Below are 27,538 nucleotides of genomic sequence, written 5' to 3' on the forward strand. Positions count from 1 at the left end.
TAATAGTAATAATCTTTTGCTTATAGTCCTTTACCTTGATCTTCTCTCCCCCTCTCCTGACATACAAATGCATGTGCATATTCTCAAAACATTCACGGAGAATAAGATATGGTGTGGTCATGGTGGCTTTAGTTACTTTTTAGGTACATAAATGAACAGAAATTTCACGTTCGAGCATCCCTCTCTTCTCTTGCTTCAAGGGCATCTACTTCCTCATTCGACAGAATATCAACAATGGGTTCATAGACATCCCATTCCCTTCTCTTCCTGAAGAAGCACCAAGAGATTTACAGTCAGTCTCCTCTATGGAACTAATTCTAATTGTATCATTACTGTACAATTGATATCCACAATGGATATTCAAATTTTAATTTTAATGCAATAAAAAGAAAAAGATTAATGCCATGTGTTAGACGCTTCCTACTACTTATACTTCCTATTGAAAATTGTTGTTGACTACAAAGCTCAATATTAGGCATGTTGACTAAGAACTTTACTATGACAAGCTCAACAAACTATACATATATATATATATATATTTTTGGTAAGTCATAAAATGCAGGAAATTAACAGGCCTTACCGAATGGCACTGGATTTGTTACCAAATAACTTCATCAAGTCTACTGCAGTTCCACCTGCCTTACTGTGTGTGTGTGTGTGAGAGAGAGAGAGAGAGATGATGGAAGATAAACAATTTGGTTAGGGAGAAGCAACAAAAACAAAGCAGACATATATTCAAACCTATATTCACGTTGTTAATCAGATAGTACTCAATCTTCCCAACCAAAACAAAATAGGATCAACAACATTAAGTAAAAGCAATAACACAAACCTGGCTGGGAATTGTTCAGCCCCTCTGCGACCCTTCTTGTTTATTCTAGTTTCCCTTGTTGAAGCTACACTTTGGATTGCAATCTAGCACATGTACTAAAATAGTGAGAAGAAGTAAAATAGCTAGGTTTGATAATGTCCACCAAAAATGTACGACAAAAGGAGCGTTACATTCTAACCTCATATAGTTGTTCCCTAATTGCAACAGCAATTGCAGGCTGCAAGGCAGTAGTCACCTTTTAGGTTGCAATATATTTCAGAAATTACAAATGAAAAATAAACACGAGAAACTTTAAGTGGGAAAGAAGGGTTGAGGTTAAACTGAGAATTGGATACTAGGTTTACAACAGACTATTTCCAAGAGACACCCCCAGAAAAAGAAACATATACACACTTGGAAGAGGATGTAAGTGTGTGCACAAATACTGAGGAGGTGACGATGATGATGGGGTCATAATGTTTTGCCTCTTTTCTGGCCAGATAGGACCCTTAAATAAATTGATTTTAAATAAAAAAAATTAATTGAATTCATAAATTTTCTCTTTATGGTTTACCGAACAAATTGAAGCAATCAAATTCTTAGAATGAGATCTTCTCAAAAAGCTTAGTTCAGGATGCAACTAAATTAGGATCAAGAAAAGGCTGAGAAAAATCAATTGTCCATGCGAGCGCATAAAATCAGCTCACATAGATTGATGGAGAGATTCAAGAAAGATATGAGCTTCACCATGTGATCTGCAAAATAAAACACCATTAATGCGATCCGACCAGTGGTTTCCAACAAGAGGGCACTCCGATGGCCAAGTTATAAAGGATCTATCAGAGAAAGAAAAAGAACCATGGGTGTTCTGTTGTGTGCAGAGTTTAGGGCATACCTTCGTTTCTAAGCAAGGAAGCACGGATACGGGATTCGTATACGATACAATACGGATATGGCGATATGCCAAAATTTGAAAAAGAAAGATACGGGTACGGCGGGGATAAGTTTGTAAATTTTATTTTATTTTTTAATTTTATTGATGTAATAAGCATGAAAATAAAACCTAAAGGAAAAAAAACATTCATAAAACATCCAATAGTAAACCTCTTAATATTAATCCAAAGACTTCGCTTAAAAAAATCCAGAACCCACAAAAATATATATCTATATAATAAGACAGAACTATTTTTGAAAATTTGTCAAAATGTATCAGAGAAACATTTGATTTTAATGGTCTAGATCAATCCTAAGTATATATCAATGGTTCAGATACATTTAGTTCCCGCCCAAACACTCTGCTCTCTCTCTCTCTCTCAAACATCTTCTCTTCAGCTCCCTCTCTACACGTTCTCTCTCACATGTACATTCATACACATACATACAGAGAGAGAAACTGTAATAACCCGACCCTCGCATGTGTTTCTGGTATATTTTCAGTCCCTTATTCTGAGCATTTAAATATTTATGGTGAAATTTCATGTGAAATTAAATTTACTTAAGTGAGACTTGTGGTTACGGATTCATATATGTCTACTAAAAGAACAATTTGTCACAATTATAATGTTTGAATTAGAAATTGGAAGCCTTAGAGGCTTAATTATCTGAAATTGACTTTACATTTAAGATCAGCATAATTTTTAAGTAATAATAAGCGTTTCTGTGAAATTTCAATTTGGGATGATTAAACGATTGATTTTTGTCCTATTCACTTTTTATATATATCTATGTTCTTTTTAACATTTGACTTGGTAATTCTTTTTCAAAAATATCTCCTCGGAGAGTAGGAAGAGAAGAGTTAGAGAAGGAAAGGAGAGTTTCACCTAGGGTGGAAATTTGGGAAATTGAGAGGATTGGTAGAGATTTGAACCAAGGTATGTAAACTTCATCTTGAATTAAGCTCTTTCTTGGATTTGAGTAAGCATGCCTTTCATTTGGAAGAGCTAGGGTTGATGCTTGAAGTTTTGTAAGTATTGATTGTCTAATTGGAAAGTTATGCTTGCCATATGGTTGTTTTGGAACCTAATTTGAGTTATATGAAGAAATTACACCTTGTTTCCTTGTTAATTTCATGTAAACACTCATTTAGGTGGTTGGATTATAAAATTAAATAGCTATGTATATATGTGTATAAGTGAACCCAAAATAATTAGAACTTTGGAAAGAATTATGGTTGGTTGTGATTATGAATTCAAAGTAAGTAAGGACCAAAGTAGATCGGTGATTGATTTTTGTGTGATTTAGAGTCTTATTCTTGTGTTAAATTCATCTAATTTGAACCTTTTTATGTGTTTGCAAAGATGGGTTTTGTGTGAGTTTCGGACTACCAAAATAGGGGCTCGGCCGCACGTGCGGAGGTCATGGCCGCACGTGCGGGCAAGAGAAAAAAATGAGATTTTGCATTCTGCCTATGGCCGCTCGTGCGGTGAGGAGGACCGCACGTGCGGAGGGGATGGCTGCACGTGCGGCCCAGGTCGGGAAATTTGTTCGCTCCGTTTTACGTGCTTAACCCTCAGCTATTTTTGGAATTATGTTTGAAGTCTTTTTGATTGTTGTAAATTCAATTGAAGTGTGATGACTCAAGAAATGGTTTAACAAGGAAAAAGGGAACTAATGTGTGTTATATACGTATGTAGGACACACGACGGGAGGAAACATCGCTCTGCAACAACACTGTGAGTAATAGTAGGAACGAAATACCTTTATTATCGTTAATAATTATTGTTATGAACGTTATGTTCATCGCAAGAAACTATGTTAATATGTGTGCTACTCGGGAAACAATGTGAAATTATGGAAACATCGGAAGTCTTGTGAACTATGAACCTATGGAAACATCGGAAGACTTGTGAATTTATGAGGCCGAGGGCCGATTTGTGAATTTATGAGGCTGAGGGCCGATTTGTGGATTTATGAGGCCGAGGGCCGATTTGTGAATTTGTGAATTTGTGAACCTATTAGGCCGAGGGCCAAGCTGTGAAATACGTTGTACTTATTAATAATTATGTTCATTCTGGAATAATGATTTTAGTGTAACTGTGAAGGCATATCGTTTGCTACTAATGGGCCTGAGGCCGATCAGTTATAAATCATCGAGTATGGATATTTCTGAGGGATCAAAATAATTGGATAAGCTATGTGCATCTGTATGAATCTGAAATAGTTCTGTTGTGTTACATGTGGACCCGAGGTCATTCAGAACCTACGATATGAATGCAAAGGTTTAACGTTATTATATGCTCTCTGCAATAGTATGACTCTTATTCTGCTATACACGAGATAACTGTGTTAATCGGTAACTAAGTCATGAAAAGTTTATGTGCACTATTCCATAATGGAATTCTTAAGAAACTAAGGTTATTCTGTTTTTGTTTATCCGTTTCGGTTATGCTATGTTATGACATAATATGCATTGTTCGGTCTTTATGACCTAATGATTTCTGGTATGGAACAAAGTGCTGTACGGAACTAAGTACTACACTTTGGTGGGAGCCACCTCTAGTATCCGTACGAGCCACCTCTTGAGTCCATACATAGTTATTTCTGGGCCGCTAGGCCGTTCTGTTATTTCTGGGCCGATAGGCTGTTCTGTTATTTCTGGGCCGCTAGGCCGTTCTGTTATTTCTGGGCCGATAGGCTGTTCTGTTATTTCTGGGCCGCTAGGCCGTTCTGTTATTTCTGGGTCGCTAGGCCATTCTGTTATTTCTGGGCCGATAGGCTATTCTGTTATTTCTGGGCCGCTAGGCCATTCTGTTATTTCTGGGCCGCTAGGCCGTTCTATTATTTTTAGGCCGATGGCCGTTCTGTTATTTCTGGGCCCATGGTCGTTCTGTATCTATTAGGCCTATGGCCATTCTGTACATTAGTGGGCTTTAGGCCATTCTGTACATTAGTGGGCTTTAAGCCATTCTGTTAAGAAAACTGGACCCATGGCTGTTCTGGAAGTAATTACAGAATGTAGTTAATCATATGACTCTGCAGTTATATGTTTTATTATTCAAGTTAAGCATTACATTATTTATGTATTATTATTCACTGAGTTTCGCTCATTCTGTATTTTGTCTGTTTCAGTAGGTAATCAACCGGGAGACCAGTCCTAACCCTTAAGGCTCGTCTCTCTCTTGTCAACCTCGGTGTGTCCAGGCACTTAGCTGAAGCCCGTGCATCTTGTAAAGTGTTGTTAGTTTTTTTGGCTTATGCTTTGGTTGTCTTTCATTAATATTTTTGTTATACGCCCAATTGTGGGGCTGAGTCGAGGAATATGTGTGTAAGTTTTCTGTATATTATTTACCTAATGTGATGTTGTGATCCTGGCATAATAGTGGTAGCTCAATGGAATAGATTTTTGTTATCAAGTGCTTCCGTTCAGGCCCCATATGTTACATATATCGGTTTTATGTCTGTTTCTGATGTAGTCATGCCCAAAACTTTTAGGGGCGGTTTTGGGGTGTGACAGAAACCCAGAGCTTTCTAGAGAGAGAAAATGAAGATGATAGGAAAAACAGTCCTCTCTCCTACTCATCCTCATCATCTTCATCACCTACTCCATTTTCATCAGAACCGTTGATGTCAGATCACACTTCTTCCCACTCTTACAATCTCTCCCGAACTACACTACACCCTGCCGCACCAAATCGCCTCTCAGGGTCTTCATGTACGATCTTCCCCGGCGATTCAACGTCGGGATGCTGAAACTCCAATCACTTCCCAGACTGCCGCCGTGGTCGGCAAATTCAGAGCTGAAGAAGCAGCACAGCGTGGAGTATTTGATGATGGCTTTGTTGTTGTATGGTGGTGAAGATGAGAGTCAAGAGGTGGATAGGGTTTCAGATCTGGAATCGGCTGAGTTTTTCTCTTCGTTGAGTTTCAATACTCACAGGCACAATGACTAATCCAGATACCGAGATCGATTGTGTGTTCGATTATGTGTTGTTTCATCTTCGATTGTTGTTTTGATTTAATTTGGAAGCGTAATAATAGTTTTTCATTGAATTTTGGGGTCCAAAGGCTTTGGATTGGATAGGAGCATCAATTCAATAAAGAACATTGGGAAAATTGCAAATCAGTGATAACTTCACAAAATATTTATAAATTCATTGAAAAGTTAGTAGCTTTAATTATTAAAGTTGGTAAAGTCTACCACTAATATGAAATTGTTTTTGAAAACATACACTAATTTGAAATTCTGCCAAGAACAATACTCATGGCCTGTTTTTCCCAGTATCAATTTTGTTGCCTATTGATTTTGTTCAGTGAAACTGTTTTTGTCTCCATTATTTCCAGGTATGAATTCAAATCAAAAGTTAGGTCTTTCAATGCCGTCGTGAGAATATGGAATATTTTTAAATTGTTCTGTTTGCTTGAGGTTGAAGGTGGCATAAAAAAGGCGGCACGATCTTTCTCAACTAAATATTGTGATCTTATTGGCTGATGAATTGGGTTTTGGAGAATACCTTTATTAGAAGCTCATAGGCTGAAAGTGATTTTTCTTAATTAGGTAGCAAGTGGCAAAATTGGATTTCTTGGAGGTTATTTCATTGTTGGGTGAAAAAATCTATGCAATTGGGAATTACTGAATGAAATTTATGCAAATAGAATTTGTTTCTTGAAATAGACATATATTGCTTGAGTCTTGGAAAGTAGTATTGTTATGAGAAAATTAAGCTTGGCCTTTTCTACTCGGTTTGAATTTTATGTGATGCTACTGCCATCTGGAGATCTTTTGAAGTGATTTACCATCAGACTTGACTTAGTGGTTTGTTTGGTTGCTCAGAAAATGGTACAAAAATAAAGGAATCTAATTTTGAATAATCTGAACTGCTAACTCCAAATAATCTCATCTTCACTTCCTGGTTAAGGTAACGCATTTTCTTTCGATTTTCATTTTCTCCATTAAATGCGTCCATTCCATGTACCCATTTTATATCTTTCTTCTAAACCACAATTTCATGACTTCTTCTCAACCTGGGTTTTGTTGGAACTTTTGAGTTTAATTTGGCTTAATTGCTTGATTTGCACTCGGTTTGTTCTTCAATTTCTAGCCATTGAGATTTCCCGAAAAGGGGGGGGGGGGGGGGGGAAACAACAAAAAAAAGGTATTTTTTTTTTTTTTAAATGTGGGGGGTTTTGATTTACTTTTACTGAACAATTGAAGTGTATAAACATGTCTCTATACATATTTATGTTATGATGATTGAATTTATAAAAATTGTTTTATTTGAATGAAGATTGTGGTGCTTCTACTTTAGTATGCTTTCTGTGTATATACTGAAATGAGCTAAATCTGTGCTTGGTTGTTTGTTTTTCAAAGTTTTTTGCATATTATTTTGTTAATTGCTAATGAACTTTCTTAATTTTGCTGGGAGGGAAAAGCTTCCCATTGTACCCAAATGCTTGGTAGCTTTCTTTGTACCATATTGATTCAATGGTTGTTGTGAATTTTCAATTGTATTTTCCATTGTTTGTTCATTTGTTTGTTTGTTCAATGGTATTTCTCAAAAATTGGGGTTGTTGATTATGTAGATTACGTTGTTTCTCTCCTCTCCTCCTTCCCAACCCTTCAAACTCGACTGTTCATTCCAGTAGGTATGGCTGATGGCTGTTTTTGTTTTTGGCTGAGTTTGTTTTTGGCTCATGGTTGTGTCTGTTTTTGTTTTTGGCTGTGTTGGGATAGCATTTTTATGTTGAGTTTCCCTTGCTGCAATTCAAACAACGATGCTCCTCCTTCCCTTACAACCCTTCGAACTCGCACTCGCAAGGTAAGACTTCTAACTCGCTGCTTTTGATCACTGTTGTGTTTTTTTGCTCATAACTCTGTGTTTTTTTTTTTTTTTTTTTTTTTTGGCTGTGTTGGGTCACCAAGAGAGACCAAGCTACCACTCTCTCTCTTCATGTCTCCACCATGGGTTTGAGTTGCGAAGGGCCGATTGAGACTTGAAAGGGCTTGATCTACAGAGTGCTGATGGACAACTATAGCTTGAAGTCAATGACCTACGAGTAGTTGATTTCAACAACTGAAGCTCTTCAAGCGAGCATGGCAGGCCAAGAATAGATTGAGGCCACTTTGGTTCAGAGATCCAACGGGTATCCCCATCACAAACCCGTAATATCACTCTCTTTATATTTGTGTAAACAATTGTCAATTTCCAAAATTATTGAACTAAAATATTAATTCATTGCATTTATTAAATCTTCCATTTGTATTCCTAATAACACCCAACATGCTTGGAGGTGTCTTCAAAGGCTTCCTCATGAAATCAAGTCCAGCATTTTCAACTGTGAATAAGGCTCTTCTCAAAGCCGCAGCTTTTTGCTCGGCCACTGATTGCAATGCATTTAGCTGGGTTTATGTGGGAGTGAATCTTGATTCTAGAGAGCTTCTCGCCATTAAGCAGGCTCATTTCTATGTGTCTTTTTTTCTTTTTCTTTTTATGTATAGTAGAATTTGGTGTTAGTTTCTTCAATTGTTTTGGTATTGATTTTTATGTGTATCTAAGAAGGTTTCAATTGCAGAAAGAGTGCTTCAAAAGAGAAAACCATATCCAATTTAATTGCTTTATTTACAATTGTGTTGTTGATTCTTACATTTGATTTTATTTGTGAAGTGATGATTGGTTGGGTCCTTTATATTAGAGTAAAAAGTTGATTTTTGCTTGCAAGATTAGTTTTCAGATTCATTGTTGCTTCCAAATTAGTTTGCCAATACAAGCTATGCATTGCTAGGAATGAACAATTTTGGCCTCTTCATGTCTTTCAATGATTAAAAATAGTCTTTTGGACTAATCTAATAGTCATGACACAAAATTTTGATTTTTTCTTGAATTTTGCAATGAATAGTTTGTGTTTTTTTAAGGTCTTTTTAATTTTAATTATTTGATCCATTTACAAAGCTTAGATAGTTGGAAAAATGGCAAGTTCATCAATGTGTGTTCTATGTTTGCTTCACTATGGTAATTTACTATCTAGATCAAAGTGTTTGGAGAGGTTTGCCAAATTCGTATTTTTGCTGGTGTTGAAATTTGCTCCCTGATTCAACTAGGGAGACTTCTTTACAAGAGTTATCATTTTATTGTTAGGTTTCACTATGTAAAACCAGTGTAATCTTCTCTCTGACATTCATATTTGGAATCTTCACTCAATACTATTTTTCATGTGTTTCAGCCAATGATGGGGTCAAAACAAATTGATTAGTTACAAAACAAATTGGAATAAGATCATTTGTTGCTATGACAACCGCCATTGCAGAAAATTGTGAAACATACAATTATCACTCTTAAACATAGGTTTGCTGAGTTTTTTGGTATTGTACATATTCAAACCATAAAATCATCTAATTCAATGATATTATAGTAAGCTATTGTTCTTCTAATTGTTTTTATGACTGAGATGAGTTCATTTTGTTGTCAAATTAGAGTTTCTTTCAAACAAATCATGTTCGTCAATGAGAGAGGGTGGTTTGCAATCAAATTGTGTTGGTAGTGCCTTTAGGCACGGGTTATTTACTAGTGTATATATATATACATTCGCTAGTATATATATACAAATAATAAAGAGTAATATAAAAGGAGGGGGAGGGGATCAGCAAAGAAAGAATAAGAGACAAGACAGGGAACGAGAGAGAGAGCGAGAGAAACCTGTTGCACTGTGGTCAATCGAGACAAAACCGAGATCCAGCAACTAGAGTTCTTCCTTCCTTGCCTGATTTGCTTCAAAGCTTTTTGGATTTGTGTATTTGAGGTAAAGTTAGGGTTTTTTCTTTTTCAATTTCTTCAATTTCTTGTTTGCCCGTGGATTTGAGCCTTGAGGGATCTAAATCTAATTTGTGTTAATTTTAATTTTTTTACGATTTGACCCACAAAAAAGTTTAGAAAATTACATTTTCTGCCCCGCCGTATCCCAAAAGTATCCAGAACATATCTCCCATGCATCCATGCGTATCCAAAATATATCCAAAATTCAAAAAAAATAAAACAAAAAACGGATACTTTTTAGCCGTATCCAATACATATCCCAGCGTATCGAACGCATATCTGTATCCAAGAAGTATTCGATACTCGTACGCTGCCCATTTTGGAGTATCCGTGCTTCATAGTTTCTAAGAGTGGTCTTCCAAGAGAGATCCCTATTTATACAGTGGTTGATGCTTTGCCCTAATGAAATTATTTGACGGGCCTCTTGGTTGGTCTAGCCCATTTTAATAACTTATATGGGTCAAGACCATGGTGATCCTTGTGTCTCACAATTGCTCCCCAACTTTCACTCTCTTTAATTTGTCTAGATGAGTAGGAGATGTTGCTATGATGGCCAAGCATGTTGCTTGGTCGGAGTGATATATGGATGCAAGGTACTACAACCATGTACTCCCCATGTCTTCATGTGATGTCTAAATACCATGGTACATTTCACAGACTCAGGAGTGGGCATCGGGTGCAGGTGCATATCTAGGGGTCAGATACTTCAAAATTAAAAATTGCGGATACGTGGACATGGATCCAAATTTGAATACGGGTACGGCGATACATTAAGTAATTATTTTTTAAATATATTTATTATATGAAGATGGGTTAAAAAAAGTTAGGAATAACAAATTAATTAAAAAAATAACAAATAAAATATAAATAACAAATAAAAATTATTTTAGGTATAAAATAAATTATCTTATAAATGATAAAATAAATTATTTTTATTTTAGGAATAAAAATTATATTATTTATGATATATTATATTATATAATTTTTTTTAGTTGAACGATATTATGTAATATGAATAATATTATATATTATTATATTAATTTACATTATACGATATAAATCTAATTTAAAAGAAGAGAACAGAGAACAAAGAGGAGAAGATGAAAAGAAGAAGAGAGAGAGAGAAAGCAAACTGAGATCGACAAAGGGAACAGAGAGAACATAGAAGAGGGAGAGAGAGAGAGAGAGACCAAAAGGGAATTGAAGCCCTAGGATCGTTTTCTGGGTGGAATCAACTTCGCGATGATCTCTTTCAATTCGGTCGAGCTCGTGACTAGGGTTCACGTTTCGATCTTGCTTCGCCACTCAACTTGCTTCACAAAGGTGAGTTTCAACCCCCCCCCTCTCTCTCTCTCTCTCTCTCTCTCTCCATCTTTGAGTTTCAGTCGTATCCGTTTGTATCTAGCCATATCCCGGCCATATTCCGCACCTATACCCGTGTCGTGTCATGTTGACACGGATACCTCTCACAAAACAAATAGTCCGTGTGACGTAGATACCATGACTCATGCCTAGCCAAGTTAGGTCTCTAGCTAGACTTTCCAGCGGGTGCCAAATTTTTTATGAAGAAGACCCTTGATAAAGAATGCCAACTGATATAGGTTTTATTCCCAGAGCTCTAGTCAAGCCATGTAATTCATAAAGAATGCCTAAGAAGCTACGGCTTATTTAAATTTTATGTCTAGCAAGCTAGGGCTTTAATGTTTGAATGCCTAGCAGGGCTAGGACTTGCTTGACTTCCATGTCTAGCAAGTTGGGGCTTACTTCTCAATGCATAGCACGGCCAGGGTTTACTTGACTGTCGTGCCTAGCAAGCTAGCGTTTTGATGCTCAAATGCCTAGCAAGATTAGGGCTTACTTCTCAATGCCTAGCAGGGCTACGGCTTACTTGACTTCCATGCGTAGCAAGTTAGGGCTTTGATGTTTGAATGCATAGCAAGACTAGGGCCTGCTTCTCAAGGCCTAGCAAGTCGAAGGCCTACTTGACTGCCCTGCCTAGCACGCTAAGGCTTTGATGTTCGAATGCCTAGCAAGACTAGGGCTTACTTCTCAATGCCTAACAGGGCTAGGGCTTACTTGATTGTCATGCCTAGCAGGCTAGGGCTTTTGATGTTCAAAGGCCTAGCAAGACTGGGATATTACCTGTAATGACCCCAAAATGCGTATAAGAAATCATCTTTATTTCCCTATGAAATAATGTGATTTAATTTAATTATATCTATTAGAATTGAAGCATTATCAGTTGAGTTACGGACTTAAAATGGGAATTACCGACCTTTACGGGTTCAAAAATCAAAATTGAGTACTTAGATATGTTAATGGGAATTTTTGGAATTATTTGGAAAAATTAATTTGAAATCTAATTTGTCTGATTCGTTAATGGACGTTTGGGTAATTAACTTTATACTGCAAATTAAAGGCCTTAAAGACTTCAGATACCGGAACAGGGGACATATTTATGATTAGCATAATTTTTAGAGTTATCTGGGAAGTTTAATTGAAATGTGATTTTGTGCGATTCGTAAGGGCGTGTTTGGCCCTTCCTATTTGTGGGAAGCTTTTATATATGCATATATGCCTTATGAGTTGTTGAACTCATCTATTTTGAACCAAACAAAAAATAAAAATATCTAGAGAAAGGGGAAGGAGAACCGTGAGAGAGAGAGAGGGAGAGAGAGAAGAGGCAAAGCTTCTCCCTAAGGAATTCAACATCCATGGAAGCTTGAAGATGGTTGAAGAAGATAGAAGAGAGAGGAAAGATCAACCAAAAGCTTGGGAAAATTGAAGAGACTAAGGGATGAACAAAGGTTTGAGTAAGGTATGTGGCTCTAATTACTAACCTTGTATAGAATCCATCTACTACTTGAAATCATGGATTGATATAGAAAATGTGAGCTTTGAACCCATGAACCTACATTTTCTAAGAATTCCTTGATTGAAGAAGTAAAATCATTAAATTTGTTTATTGTGAGATTATGGTGTTTGATGAAGAATAATAATGTGAAATTGGTCATGTATTAAAGAGTTTTGGGCTTTGATTTACATGTAATTAAGGTTTGATTTTTGAAAATGAGAAGTCCCACAATTTCAGCCATTTTCGGACTGCTGCTGTCCAGGGCCGCACGTGCGGCACTGTTCACCCGCACGTGCGGAGACAGCTCTGTCCAGCCAACTTTGAATAGGTATATCTTTTGCATCCGGACTCCGTTTTGAGTGATTCTTGAGCCTAAAATCAAGCCCCGGAAGTCTAGTTTCCAATGGCGCTAGTCTCACTCCCAAATTCTAAATACAGAAAAAGTTATACCCAAATTAGTGACGACTGTTCACGTTATGTCAATTAGTTATGTACCATTTCTTCACCTAAACCATTTCCTATCGATTTCTCCTGTTTTCTAAGACATGGATTACAACATATTAAAGAACAATGAGCTTGGTACCACCATGACTAATTGATTGAACGATCAAAGAGAATAAGTAAAGGATCGAGTATAACCTCATATTATGTGTTGTGCACTGTAATTGTAGGTCGAGACGAGGACATTGTACCATTACCACCGGGAACCGATCACTGTGAGTAGTAGTACTTTGATTTACCTTTAACCATTTATCGTTATTGATGTTAAATCTTCGTCGTAAGAATTATGTTGACATAAATGTTATGAACGCTATGTGAGAAACACTGTGATATTATGGAAACTTCAAAAGAGTTTATGAAGTTATGTATGTTATGTGAGAAACATTATGGAATTATGAAAACATCAAAGGAACTGGTGATTGTGTGAACCCCTCAGGCCAAGGGCCGAACTGTGAAATTGTGAAACCAATAAAGTCATCTATAATCTAATGAGAATGTACTTACTTTTCGTTACTAATTATCAGGAATGTACTGTTAACTTTACGTTAATTATGTCAACTCATGGGAATGATGTAACAGTTACCATTAGGACTATGTTAATTACAAGGCAAGGCAACTATGTTAACATATAAGAATGATTAAACAAAGGTGTATGCTATTGATAAGAGAGCACGTAAAGTAAGTCATTTACCCAAAAGAATTTATGTTCATTCTCGAATAATGGATTCTGAGTAAATATAAGAGTAGCTACATGTATCCAGATGAATTGAAGTTAATTTGTTATATTGCTTATGAATTGGAAGTGATCCAGAATCTACGATATAAGTGCAAAGTTTGGCATCATTATGTGACCCTCATGAGAATGTGAATTAGTCTCTCATTGTTAAGCGTACGATAATGACACGATACAACAAGAAATGCTCTAGTTATGATATGTTCCGTTTGAATTAATGAATGATGTTCAAGTATGTTTCAGGCATGTTTCCAGTATGTTACAAGTTCAAGTATGTTCAGGTATGTTTCAAGTATATGTTACAAGTTTAAGTCTGTCACAAGTTTACGTATGTTACCAGTTTATGTATGAACATGTTCAAGTATGCTACAAGTTCACAATGTTGGGTCCTTTATGGAACGAACAAAAAAAATACTTATTATTGATTTGCTAGCACTATTACAGTGCCAAGTATAAGCAAGTATGAATTCTGATTTCTATTTATGATTCAAGCATAATGCATATGTATAAATTTATTTCCGGGGTATGATATTAAATGTATGGTTTGGTCTGTAAGACCTAATGATTATTGGTATGGAACAAAGTGCTACTTGGAACTAAGTGCTACATTGTGAGCCACCGCTAGAGTCCATGTGAGACACCTCTTGAGTCCATACATATGTGAAAATTATGAGGCTTATAGCCATCCGTATAAGTTGTTATGAAATGAAACAAAGTGCTACACGGAACTAAGTGCTACATTGTGAGTTACCTCTAGAGTCCGTGTGAGACACCTCTTGGGTTCATATATGCATGTCCAAAGGCTTCATGCCAACTTTTCAAGGGCCTCATGCCAACTTTACAAGGGCTTTATGCCATATGTTTCAAGGGCCTTAGTGCCATATGTTACAAAGGCTTTATGCCATATGTTACAAGGGCCTTAGTGCCATATGTTACAAGGGCTTTATGCCACATGCTTCAAGGGCCTTAGTGCCACAAGTTTCAAGGGCTTATAGCCACCATGTTTCAAGGGCCTCGTGCCACCATGTTTCAAGGGCTTATAGCCACCATGTTTATGTTGCAAGATTGAACTTAAGGCCGTTATGTACGTAGCACAGAATCAGACTAACTATGTGAACTCTACATCTTTATATGCATTGCTATGTGTTATGTTTCAATTTAAGCATCGTTTTATTTATGTATTACTATTCACTGAGCTTGGCTCACTCTGTCTAATGTATGTTTCTGTAGGTAACCAACCAAGTGGTCAGTCCTAGTCATGACACCCGGTTTCTTTTGTCAACCTTCGTGGGTTCAAGCACTGCACGAAGCCATTTATTTTTGTAAAGTCTATTGAAATGTTGGCTTAATTTTGATTACCCATTTAAAGTTAAAGAGGTAGAACTTCAATGATTTTTATATAAGCCCAATGATGGGGCTGGGTCAGTACATATGGTTGTTTATCACCGATGCTACAACATATGGTTTGGAGCTTTATCTATTCTCCATGATGAATGTGATGTATAAGAGGTCCTGGCATGTAGATGTAGCTCAATGGAATTTATATGTATAGTTATTTTCCTACTTTATGCTTCCGATGAGGCCCCATATGTTATTTACTACAGGTTAAGTGTTCGTTTTCAAACGGGTCATGTCCAAACTTTTAGGGGCGGGTTTGGGGCGTGACATTACCACTCAAACATATGATCCCAAAGAAATAAAAGAAAAGCCACTAAGACAAGAAAATCCTAAATTTTGTCATTTCTCTAAATAATTATAGGTTTGGTGGTTGAGTACTTGCTTCCAAAGTTAAACTACAATGATGAAGTCTGGGCTTCAAACCTTGTGCCCTACATCAGGATTTTAAATTTTGTTTTATACACCAATAGTTTAAGAGAAATTGTAAAGGAATGCATTCCGACTCCCTTTTTGTGAAATGGGTCAAGCTTAGACTAAGGATAATGAGGTTCACATGGGATGAGCTGAACTCAGGAAAATTTGCTCAAGATGAGCTTGAGACACACACAGCCCAAATCAACCTGGCTCGATTGATGTTAACTGTTAAGTAACAACACAGAAACTGTGGGTTTTGTCTTTTTTGTTTTTTGTTTCTACCATGTTCTTTTTGGCCAAGGGGGTTGGTGCCTCACAATACACAAGTTGTTGGCACACAAACAACTACGTTGAAGCACAAATATAAACAGGTAAAAAGAAGACATTGGGTCAACAAAAACAGTTTGATTGTCTACGAATGATATGGTTAATTTGCTTTACTTACTCCGACTTCTGGGTCTTCAATACCCAAATCTCTGCAGAAGGTTCTTGCAAATTCTTCTGGATCACTCGCAAAGTTGTTCAAGTCCTGGCAATCAATTTAATTCAAAATGTGTTATACCCCCAACAACTGTAGAACATGCAAAATCCAAAAGCATCAGACATATCACTATTAAACATGGACAATCCTATTTCCAAACCTACGAATACTTAACTCTCTAATCAAACTTACCCACAAAAACTGGTCCTTTATTAGCGTATGATTCACTCGAAGATCAAGCTGGAAAGGAGACAGAATAATAAGCACCAATAAAACTATAATTTTGTATGAAGTGGGGCCATTCCATAAATAATTATAAATATCAAATTTTTAGTTATGTAGAACATATCAACATCAACTTTAACACCATTAAAATATCATATATTTTCAACAAAATCAAGAAAATTAATGCAAGCTTTTCAAATTACATGTACCCAAAAAATAAAAACTTTATAACATTGATGCTATTCCTTCAATAAATAATTCCATTTCAACCTAAATTCATCAAACACAAGAATTTCACTTGATTACAACTAAATTCCAACTCATTGTACTAAGATAGTTGCAACATAGACTCATCAACTAATCAAATAATTTTACGACAATTACAAAAAAACAAAAAAAACCCAAGGTTTTAGCCTTGAAACAAAATAAACCCTAAATTTTCAATTTTGTCAATTTAAACCCTAAGATTTGTTTTCAATCTAAACCACTTGCTTATTTTTGTTAAATAAAACTGACGGAAAAATAGTATTTTAGTCAATAAACTCAATATACATATACATAAAATGTCTAAAATATCCTTTTCATTGAGTTTAATGGCTAAAATATTGACTTTACTTAACGAAAATAGGCAAATGGTTTAGATTGAAAACAATTCAAAGTTTATAGTTTAAATTGAAAAAATTAAAAACTTATTTTGTTACAAGGCTCAAACCTTGTAATTTCCCCAATAATTGTATATCAATTTTCACTTAGTTTCACCAAATTGCCCAACAATTTCGGCTTAATTCCATCAATAATTAAAATTTTCAGAACAAATTCATTAAAAAAAATAATATTAACAATTTTCCTAGGTTTTAGTTGAATTCCATAAACAATTTCAAAACAAATTCAATAAATAATCAACAGTTTATGCTCAATTTCACGCAATAAATTTTATAGGCAATGGGATCTTAAGTTTCTTTTTCATTTTAACATTGACAATTAGTTTATTTCTTTTTTATTACAATTCTAGGGGGATAGCTACATTTTGTTTTCCAAAAAATTGACCCTGATTATATATATGAATATATATACATACATGCATGTTAGTACTTAGTTTTGGCAATCCCATTTGACAAACACATTCTCAATTGTAATTTTTTCTTTTATTGTAATTATACTTATTGCAGTGAGCTTGTGACCACTGTTCGAGTAGTTGTCCAGAGGTGATTTTCACTTTATTGGATCAGAGCTTGTTACAAAATACTAAGAGCTATGAAGCACAGACAGCTCTCCGAGGGCTCCGTACCAGTGTCGGACACAGACACGCGGTGGACACGTGTCGGACACGCAACAGAGAGTGTCCCCTTTTTTTTTAAAATTTTTTACATCTGGACATGTTCTGGATATGTTTGGACACTTTGGGACACGTTCGGAGGTAATTTCATAATTTACAAAACTTTTTTTAGGGTCGATTTGTAAAAAAACAAAAATAGAGCAATGTCTGCTTAATTCGATTAGAACAGAAGAGAAAGGGGGAGAAAGAGAGGACCTGGTCACTTCTCAGTGGTCGCTCGTCGTAGCTTTGCTCGTCGTCCATAGCTCGTCGCTCGTCGCTCCTCGTCTCGTCGTCACTCGTTAAGGTACGCTGCTCTTCTTCGTTCTTCGATCTTCTTCTTCTTCTTCTTCGTCCTTCTTCTCCGATCTCTCTCAGTCGCTCCCTCGCTCTCTCTCTCCCTCTCTGTCTGATTTTATTTGTTCTTTTATTTTTTTTTCTTTTATATACTGAGTGATGTTGATCCCCCCCCCTCTCTTCTATTTTTTTTTTCTATTTTCTTTTTCTGTCTTCAATTTTTTTTTCTATTTTATTTTTCTGATAATATATATAGATATATATTATATACTAATATATATACAGATATATTTATATACTAATATAGATATATATTTGAACAAAAAAAATCTTTTTTTTTCTCTTTTCTTTTTTTCTGTTTTTTAGATATTATTATTTGCTTAAATAAATTATTTTTATTTATAGAAAAATTTTAATTTGTGAATAATATTTGATATTAAAATAAATAAATAATATTTATATTTTTTAATTTTACATATAATAAATAAATAAAATTATATATATTGAACGTGTCCCTAGCGTGTCGTGTCCCCTATTTTTTGAAAATTTGCTTTTTCCCGTATCCGTGTCGTGTCCCGTGTCCGTGTCCGTGTCCGTGTCCGTGCATCATAGACTAAGAGTTTGAATTCATCGATCAAGCAATGAAGTGACGAAATGAGCAGTCTCAATCAGTTAAGTTGGTTAGAAAAGTGCAGATCATGATCAATTTCAAATCTAAGCCCTTCAGTTTCACTCTATAGATATGCAAAAACTCCTCAGAACTGGTCTAGTAAGAGAATTACTCAATCCTTGAAGAAGAGTAAATTATCTCTTGATCACCAAGCATGGTTTGACTATCTTAAACGTATTTCTTCATCAAATTCACATCCAACAATGAAGACTTGGTGGATTCCAAAAGGCAAGAGCAAAGACTTTAGGTGGATTCCAGATGCGGCTTGACTGTCATGGATTCGGCAGTGTTCTTGGATCAATCCCTAGGAGAGAAATGAACACAGATGCAGCTATAGAACCCTAAGTCCGTTGGGTGAAGCTCACCATTCAATTCTAGACTTCTCTTGTAATCATTTGTTTATACAGTGGATTGATTTGTGGCATTTGGACCGTTGTTTTTCATCTCAATTGGAAATTGATAGAGATCTAATCACGAATTAATCAACTAATTGGTTGGTTTGGAGATCGCTTGAATTGATCAAGTGTTTGATGATTTACCTAATTGAATCACAAGTATAAATCAACCATTTAAGAAAAAGGGATTTTCAATTGGTATCATAGCGAGTCACTCATTCTTTGTTTTTCAAAGCTCCACGAGTGAAATCCAGTTCATTCATATATTTATGGATTCTATAAAAGAAGGCAATTTAACTGTCAAACCACAGCTCCTTGAGGGTTCCCAACTATTCACATTAGAAAGCTAAAATGACAGCATTTTTAAAAGCTATTAATGATAAAGTTTGGCAATCCGTTGTGCATGGACGGAAAGAACCTACTCTTACCAAGGATGGTGTTGTGAAGCAAAGTCCCACATCGCCTGAGTACTAAAGTAATATTAAGCATATAAGCATGAGGGCACCCTCACCTTAATAGCCAACTTTTGGGAGTGAGTTCTACCTAAGACCGTGTAACATGGTAGGGGATGGGCAGGATGCGTGTCCTTGGCCTGCACGCCACAGGTGCCGTCAAGTGAGCACATTGGGCTGAGGTTCGTATGAAGCAAAGTCCCACATCGACTGAGTACTAAAGTAATATTAAGCATAGAAGCGTCAGGGCACCCTCACCTTAATAGAGGTGTGACAACTTCTAAACCCGTTGATCAATAAGACAAAGTTGATTAATAGAATTGTGATTTGAATAGCAAGGCTATCAATGCTCTTTTTTGTTTTGTCGCACCAGAACAATTTCAACAAATTTGCACATGTGCAACTACAAAAGCAACATGGGATTTCTTGCAAGTTACTCGTGAAGACACCCAAACCATTAAGCATTCAAACATCAAAAGCTCACTACTAGTTTTGAAACCTTAAGGTAGGAAGAAAATGAATTCTTTGATTGATTTTTATGCCAATTTGAGTGACATTGTCAATTTAAGTTTCAAAGGATGGGAGAAAATGAGTTCTTTGATTGACATTCATGCCAAGTTGAGCGACATTGTCAATTTAAGTTTCAACCTAGGAGAGAAAATACCAAAGAGAAAAGGTGGTTAGAAAAATTGAGATCATTGCCGGAAAGATTCCAACCAAAGGCTACCGCAATAGAAAAAATCTAAAACATTGACAAACTCGATGTGGAACAATTGGTTTGTAATCTTAAAACTTATGAGGCCTACATCAAGGTGATCCCCTCTCACCTAATCTATTTATTCCTTTTCTTGAGGCTTTCTCATGTTACCTTAGTCACCTTAACTCATCCAACCTCTGTGTTGGAATCAACCTTCTATTCAAAGTTGTGTTGTCCTCTGTGATGCCAAAGAAAGCTTTAGTCATGTCTCGAGGCAATGTGTTATTCTCCAAAGTCATACATTATCTTCAGCCCTAATGTCCCTCATTGGTTCACACGTTTATTCACGGCTTTCTTTCCTGTCCCTCTCAAAGAGGTTGCAGATCACTACCTCAGGCTCCCTCTTAGAGTTGCTTCTAACAAAAAAGAGTGCTTCCGTTACATTTTAGATTACTTTTCACAAGAAGCTTCAAGGGTGGAAAGCACTTACTCTATCTCAAGCTGGAAAGCTACTGTTGGTTAAATCTATTCTTTCTATTTTACCTAACTCCCTTTGTACCACCTTCAAAATTCCTTTTGGTCTTTGTGATAACCTCACATCCTACATCTCATCCTTTTGGTGGAGCACTAGTGACAAAAAACCAAATTACTGGTTGGATTGGTTCATTCTTTGTGTTCCAAAGATGGAGGGGGGACTTGGTCTTTGGGATTTTCACCTTATGAACCAAGCTCTCTTGGGCAAACAATGCTGGAGGTTACTCTCTAACCCGAATCTATCCATCTCAAAAGTCCCCAAATATTGCTCTCACTATAATCTACTCCATGTAAATGCTTCTTCCGGCTCCTCATGGGCTTGGAAAAGACACCTTTTATGGTACGGATCTGATCAACCAGGGAGTCAAGTGGTGGGTGGGTAATGGTCACTCTTCCTCGGGTGGATTTCCCACTTAATTCTCTATTGCCTTATCCTGGCGATCAATCCCTCTTAAGAGCAATCAATCCCACCTTCAACAGTGACAAGTGATCAAAAGGTGATCCATCGGTCAAGGATCGCTTGAAATTGATTTTCATCGCTTGAAATTGATTTTCAAACAAAATGCTGAGATCGATAGGCAGTCGATTGGTTACTGATTGTTTCAAAATAATTCTTTCAACAGTAACTTGTGATAGATAGGCGACCGTTTTCTTTTGGAGGAGATTGTATCTCAAAAATTTAGCAGTTGGAAGTCAAGGCAGCTCATTCTCTAGCCCGTGAAGGACTACTTCATTTTATCCTGGCTTAGCACTCTACATAGCTTCTAATTTTCCTCCGCTAGGGATACTGATTTGTCTCAGCCTTGATGCTTGCTACCATGGCCAGTTTCTGGTCTGGCTTTTATGTTTTGTTTTTGGCTTCACTTGGTCTGTACTATGTAAACTTTCTCTTTTAATGAAATTCTTTTATTCTACCGGAGGAAAAAAAAATTATGTGACTAATTTGCTTCTATCTAAGAAACAAAAGAGTGTTGCTTTCAATTTCTCATATGGGATGCAAAGAAGTCCAATGATAAATTGAGTTTGATCCCGAGATGATGATTCTGATTATAAAGCAATTCAAAAAAATAATCAAAAAAATAAGATTATTCTCAGAGAATCAACTCAAAAGAAAAGAACAGAAGCAATGACAAGATCAAAATTGGTTCTAAAACTGAGAAGAATGGAAAGGACTTGGAATTAATGCTATGAAGGTCAAGGGTATGGTCACATTGCACAAGAATATCCTAGTAAGAAAAGGACTTGGAATTAAACGATATGATTCACCGTCTCATTGTAACACTTCTTTTGTAATCATTCGGTTATAATTGGCAAATGTAATAAGAGTAGGGATCTTTTGTAGCTGCATCATCTTAAATCAATAGTCAGATTTTAAAAAAAACCAATTAAAGTAACAATAAAAAAAGCCCTCAAGACTTGGGCCTTACTGCACCTTGGACCAGTCGTGTGCCTTATCAAAGTCGCTTGGCCTGGAAACTACAAAGCGCAAACCTTGGGCCTAAATGGGACTTGGGCCTAGGCACACGCCTTATTGAAGTCGCGTGGCCTGGAACACTACGAGGCGTAAACCTTGGGCCTGGATGGGACTTGGGCCTAGACACATGCCTAGGCGCACCTTTGATAACACTGGGTTATACAATGGATTGATTTGTAGCCATTGGCTGGTGGTTTTCATCTCAACTGGGAGGTTTCCCATGTTAAAATCCCGTGAATTGATAGAGATCAAATCATGAATTGGTCAATTGATTGATTGTTTGGAAATTGGTTGAATAGATCACTAAAAGTGTTTGATAATTTGCCTAAATGAATCGTGTATAAATCAACAATTTAAGAAAAAAGGATTTCCATATATATATAAACACTTCTATGGAAACAATTTATGGAATCACCCTAAAATTTTGCGTCACACTATGTAGGTATTAAATATTTTTCAAAGTTGAGTGGGGTCAATTGACACCACTCACAACCTTGACGTTAATGATCAAATATCAAAAGGAAGAAAGTTGAGCAAGATAAATATCAAAAAAAGCAACTAGCATTATGTGATAACTAAGACATACCTTGATGGGGACAATCTTCTCCCCATTGTACATATCTTGCCCTTCAAAAGATCGAAATTCTGTCAGCTGTGACTGAAAAAATTCATATTTGAAAAGAAACATTAAAAAGATAGTGAAGTAGTTTTTTTCCTTTTTCTTTTAAATTTTGTGTTTTACTTGTTCACTTACTTGAATGGATTGAGCAATCTGTGTAACAAATGCTGGAGGAAGCTTTAAGTCTTTAACTGTCCTCCTTGCAAATACTACCACCTCTGAATCTGGATCTATAATATTCAAGAACACGTGCAAATAGTTCATTGGATGTAAAAGAGAATTTTATAGATCTTCAATGACCAACAACTCATATTGGGACTTATATCACAAAAGCAAAAACGAAAATAAAAACAAAAACAAAAACAACACAAAAGGGAACGAACAAGAAAAACATTCATATGCAACTTCGTTATCATATTCCAGAGTTGCATCATTTATTTGGCCTCGTTGCAGTATTTTCACAAAAACAGAGAAACTCTTTGATAACCAAATATATGAAACATGTCCACTGGATAATGTATATTAATTACACCTCACCTCACCCCACCCATCCATTCCAATGTAGGAACCAATTAAAGCAGAATTTGAAAAGTAGATTGGAACAACTAACTAAAAACAATAATAATGATAAATGCAAAGCAACAACGAAAGCAGTAAAGTAACATTGAGAGTGGGAAAAGGGTAATGAAGTTCGAGATCGAGAGAGAGAGAGAGAGAGAAATTGAATACCAGAAGGGTTCCAGGTAAACGCATCTCTGAACCTCTGACCATCGATCTCGATGTCCAGACGAATTGGAACTAAATTATCAGCAGTTGGACTGCGTTCCAAAGAGGTAATGTTACCATTGGAAAGGGATTCGTCGAGCAAAACGACCATTTCTTCAATTGATAAAGTTTATTCAAGAATAAACTAAACCCTAATAGTAAAAATAATAAGAAAAATTGAGAGAGAGAGAGAAGGAAATTTACATCCTGAACTTAACGGGATTCTTCGACGAAGCGGATGCTGCTGTGTGTTGTTTCATTGCTTCCTTTTTGGCAGCCGCACTGTGAGTTACACCCGCACAGCTTTTGCCTTGCACCCATCACAGCACCCCATGTTTTTCTGAAAAATTGCTCCACTATTCTGTGATTCCCCAATGTATAATAAAGGTTCACCCAAAATGCAATTGGCCACTGAAATTAAACTCAGGCCTGTATAAAGGTTCACCCAATACCAGTGTAATTATAATAGGTCACTTCGTAATATATAAAAAATTAGCCTATTAGCCGTGCTATGCACGACTTAATTATAAATATTTATATTTATTTTAAATATTTTTTAATATATAAATTATATTTTTTAAGATTTTTTATAAAAATAATTTAACAATCTTATTACTAACCATGGTATATATGAAAAATTAAAAAAGCTACCGCAGTAACTATACACAGATTGTATCTATAATTATTTGTATGTGGCGATTTTAAATGCTAATCAGGGAATATTGACCAAATCAATAAATGCAGGCATGTGGATTAAAAAAAGTTAATAAATGCTGATCAGGAAATTTTGACTAAATCAATAAATAAAATGAGATAACTTTAACAAAATGAGATAACTTCAATCATACAAATCACAATTTTTTTTAATGCTACCTAATCATCATCAATAATTAAAAAAATCAATCACAAATTAAGTCAATTAATAATTAAAAATTTATTTTTCAAAAAATATAGTGAGTTAAAAAGATCCATTACAATTTTTTTTGGTCAAAATACATTCTAATCATCATCAATAATTGGTACATTATGTGACCCTAATGAATATAATCCATTTTATTTTTCAAAAAATACAGTGAGTTAAAAATCAAATCACAAATTAAGTGAATTGATAGTTAAAAAAACACAATAAATTTTTTTTCAAAAAACATAGTGAGTTAAAAAAATCGATTACAATTTTTTTTTCAAAATACAATCTAATCATTATCAATAATTGGTACTTTAAAAATCAAATCAGAAAAAAACTAAATCAAATCACAAATCTTTTTATGCTATCTAACTACAATCATATTTTTTTATATAAATAATTGTAAAGAAAAACCATTAAAATAGTAAATAAAAGATTAAATCACATTAAAAAAAAAACCATTGAACAAACTACATTCAAATCACATTTTTTCCATAATAAAATAAATAAATAAATGAAAAAAAGAACCATTGACTAACTACAATCACATTTAAAAAAAAGAACCATTAAACTAACTACAATCACATTTTTTTCTTGTGAGTGTTTATGTTTATCTAACTTAAATCATATTAAAAATAAAATTAAAATAGTAAATAAAAAGATTAAATAACATTAAAAAAACAACATTGAACTAACTACAACAATCATATTAAAAAAAATCATTGAACAAACTACAATCACATCACATTACAATCACATTTTTTTCTTTATGAGTGTTTATGTTTATTTAACTTCAATCATATTAAAAATAAAATTAAAATAGTAAATAAAAAGATTAAATAACATTAAAAAAAAAACCATTGAACTAACTATAACAATCATATTAAAAAAAAGAGCCATTGAACAAACTACAACCACATCACATTTTTCCCATAATAAAATAAATAAATGAAAAAAAGAACTATTAAACTAACTACAATCACATAAAAAAAAAAAAAGCATTCAACTAATTATAATCACATTTTTCTCTTTGTGGGGGTTTATAATCATATTAAAAAATTAAATTATAATTTTTTATTCACAAGACAAATCACAAATATTTTTATGCGCTATCTAACTACAATATTAAAACAGTAAACAAAAGAAAAAGTCAAGAAGGAGAAAACAAAAGAAGACTTACTGTTTGCATATGTGGTTACTAAAGTTGAAAGTGTAGAAGTGAGAAGTCAAGAAAAAGAAAACAAAAGGGAGACTCACTGTTTGCAATAGGTATGTGAAAAGTTAAAAAAAGTGTGTGTATTGGAGAAGTTAAAAAGACTTTGAAGAATTTAATAAGTGCTATGTTTTTTTTTTTTCAAAAAAAATTAAGAAATTAAGGTTCAGATATTGGAACTCCCACAAAACTTGTGAGTTAGAGATAGATATAAATAAATAGATACATATAGATATAAATATTTATATTTGTTTTAAAAAAATTTTAATATACAAATTATTTGTTTTGGAGAAGGTACTACAGTAATTATGAGAGAAGTCAAAAAGTCTTGTGGGTTGAGAAAAGTTAATAAATGTTGAGGTTAATTTTTTTTTTAAAAAAAGCAAAAAATTAGAAAATTAGGATTGGCATATTGGAGCTCCCATAGGCCTTGGGGTTAGAAACCCCCTTTTGCTTAATATATAGTATAGACTAGCCTATCAGCCGTGCCGGATAATTATAGATATTTATATATGTTTTAATTTTTTTTTAATATATAAATTATGTTTTTTAAGATTTTTTATAAAAATAATTTAACAATCTTATTACTAACCATGGTGTATATAAGAAATTAAAAAGGCTACCGCAGTAATTATGCACGAGTTGTATTTATAATTATTTGTATGAGGAGATTTTAAATGCTGATTAGGGATTTTGATCAAATCAATAAATGCAGGCATGTGGAAAAATATGTGGATTGAAAAAAAGTTAATAAATGTTGATCAGGAGATTTTGACCAAATCAATAAATGCTGAGTTTTTTTTTTAAATAAAAAATTTAGAAAATTAAGGTTGGGAGATTGGAGCTCTATGTGAATTGTGATTTTCAAATGTTTTTTTTTTTAAATGTCTTCTTTTTTTCCTTTTTTATATTATATTAAAGTTTAATATTTTGATAATAATCATATGTGTTGGACTTTTCAATGAATTAAATGTCTTTTTTTATTATTATATTATATTAAAGTTTAATATTTTGATAATAATCATATGTGTTGGACTTTTCAATAATTTTTTTTTATGCTTATTCTTAATGCATTAAATTGTTATTATGAGAGATATAATTATATGTGTTGAGACTTTTCAAAGAATTCATATGTGTTGGATTTCAAAGAATTTTTGTTATACTTGTTCTTAATGCATTAAAGTGTTATTATGAGGGTAAGACTTGGGAGTTAGAAGAAGTTAATAAATCCTAAGATTTTTTTTTTTAAACCAAAAAATCAGGAAATTTAGATTGGGAGATTGGAGCTCCCACAAGGCTTGGGGTTAAAAACCCTTTTTTGCTTAATATATAGTATAGATTAGTATATGACCCGTTATTTATAGGATAAAATAATATATTATTTATTAAAAATATGATAATTATATTTAATTTTTTTATATTTTATCTCCGTAAATAAAACTTTATATATAAATTTAAGGATTTTGTTTTAATGTTTTTTTACCATAACATATAATATAGATAGATTAAAAATGTTGTATTGACAATTAATAATTAAAACTATACTTTATTATAAAAAAATGACATAATTATAATATTTCACTATTTTATAATATAAATATATGAATTTTCAAAAATTATCATATTGGTTTTTGAAAGGGAAATAATTAAAAAAAATTAAAAACTTATTGAGTAAGAAAGAATCATCGTAATATTTAAAACCGCTAAAATCACGGTTAAACTAGCAAATTATTCAAACTAAATATGGTTTAGCTTAATTAGTTAGGTCAAAAGACCAACTAGCTTACACAAAAATTAATTAATTAAAACTTTTAAATTTTATTTTATTAAAATTTAAATTGTCACTAAATATGGAAAGTAATGTATTAATTAAAATTTAAAATTGACACAATATAAATTTAAAATTATAATAATCCATTCCTTAATTTATAAGTTTTAAACACAAATTTAAAATTATCATAATTATCTCATAATTTTGTATTAAGGAGCAGTAACAGTAACATTGAAATTATCAATATATCTATATATTTTACAAAATA

At 34.2% G+C, this 27,538-nt stretch overlaps 1 protein-coding gene across 18 annotated transcripts; it reads right to left on the bottom strand.

Moving 5' to 3' along the window:
- On the bottom strand, window positions 1–23,840 carry LOC114302874 (chromatin structure-remodeling complex protein BSH). 18 transcript variants are annotated; one of them, XR_014331937.1, is made up of 11 exons: window positions 23,587–23,840; window positions 23,347–23,435; window positions 22,753–22,847; window positions 22,585–22,656; window positions 16,132–16,179; window positions 15,904–15,987; window positions 13,052–13,152; window positions 1,011–1,049; window positions 833–915; window positions 581–643; window positions 1–263 (listed from the first exon to the last, which is right to left on the bottom strand). XR_014331937.1 is itself a non-coding variant. In XM_082873241.1 (10 exons), exons 1-10 carry the CDS (start codon window positions 23,640–23,642, stop codon window positions 206–208), a joined length of 687 nt encoding a protein of 228 aa, XP_082729367.1. In that variant the 5' UTR covers window positions 23,643–23,840; the 3' UTR covers window positions 1–205. The 18 variants fall into 18 exon arrangements, 12 of the variants coding, with proteins under 12 accessions (XP_082729367.1, XP_082729363.1, XP_082729364.1 ...); XR_014331936.1 differs by having other exon boundaries at window positions 1–267; XR_014331934.1 differs by having other exon boundaries at window positions 833–927.
- Window positions 23,841–27,538: the final 3,698 nt, after the last annotated feature.

Source organism: Camellia sinensis, chromosome 6 (assembly GCF_055761805.1).
Source record: "Camellia sinensis isolate YWXY chromosome 6, ASM5576180v1, whole genome shotgun sequence".
NCBI lineage: Eukaryota > Viridiplantae > Streptophyta > Magnoliopsida > Ericales > Theaceae > Camellia > Camellia sinensis.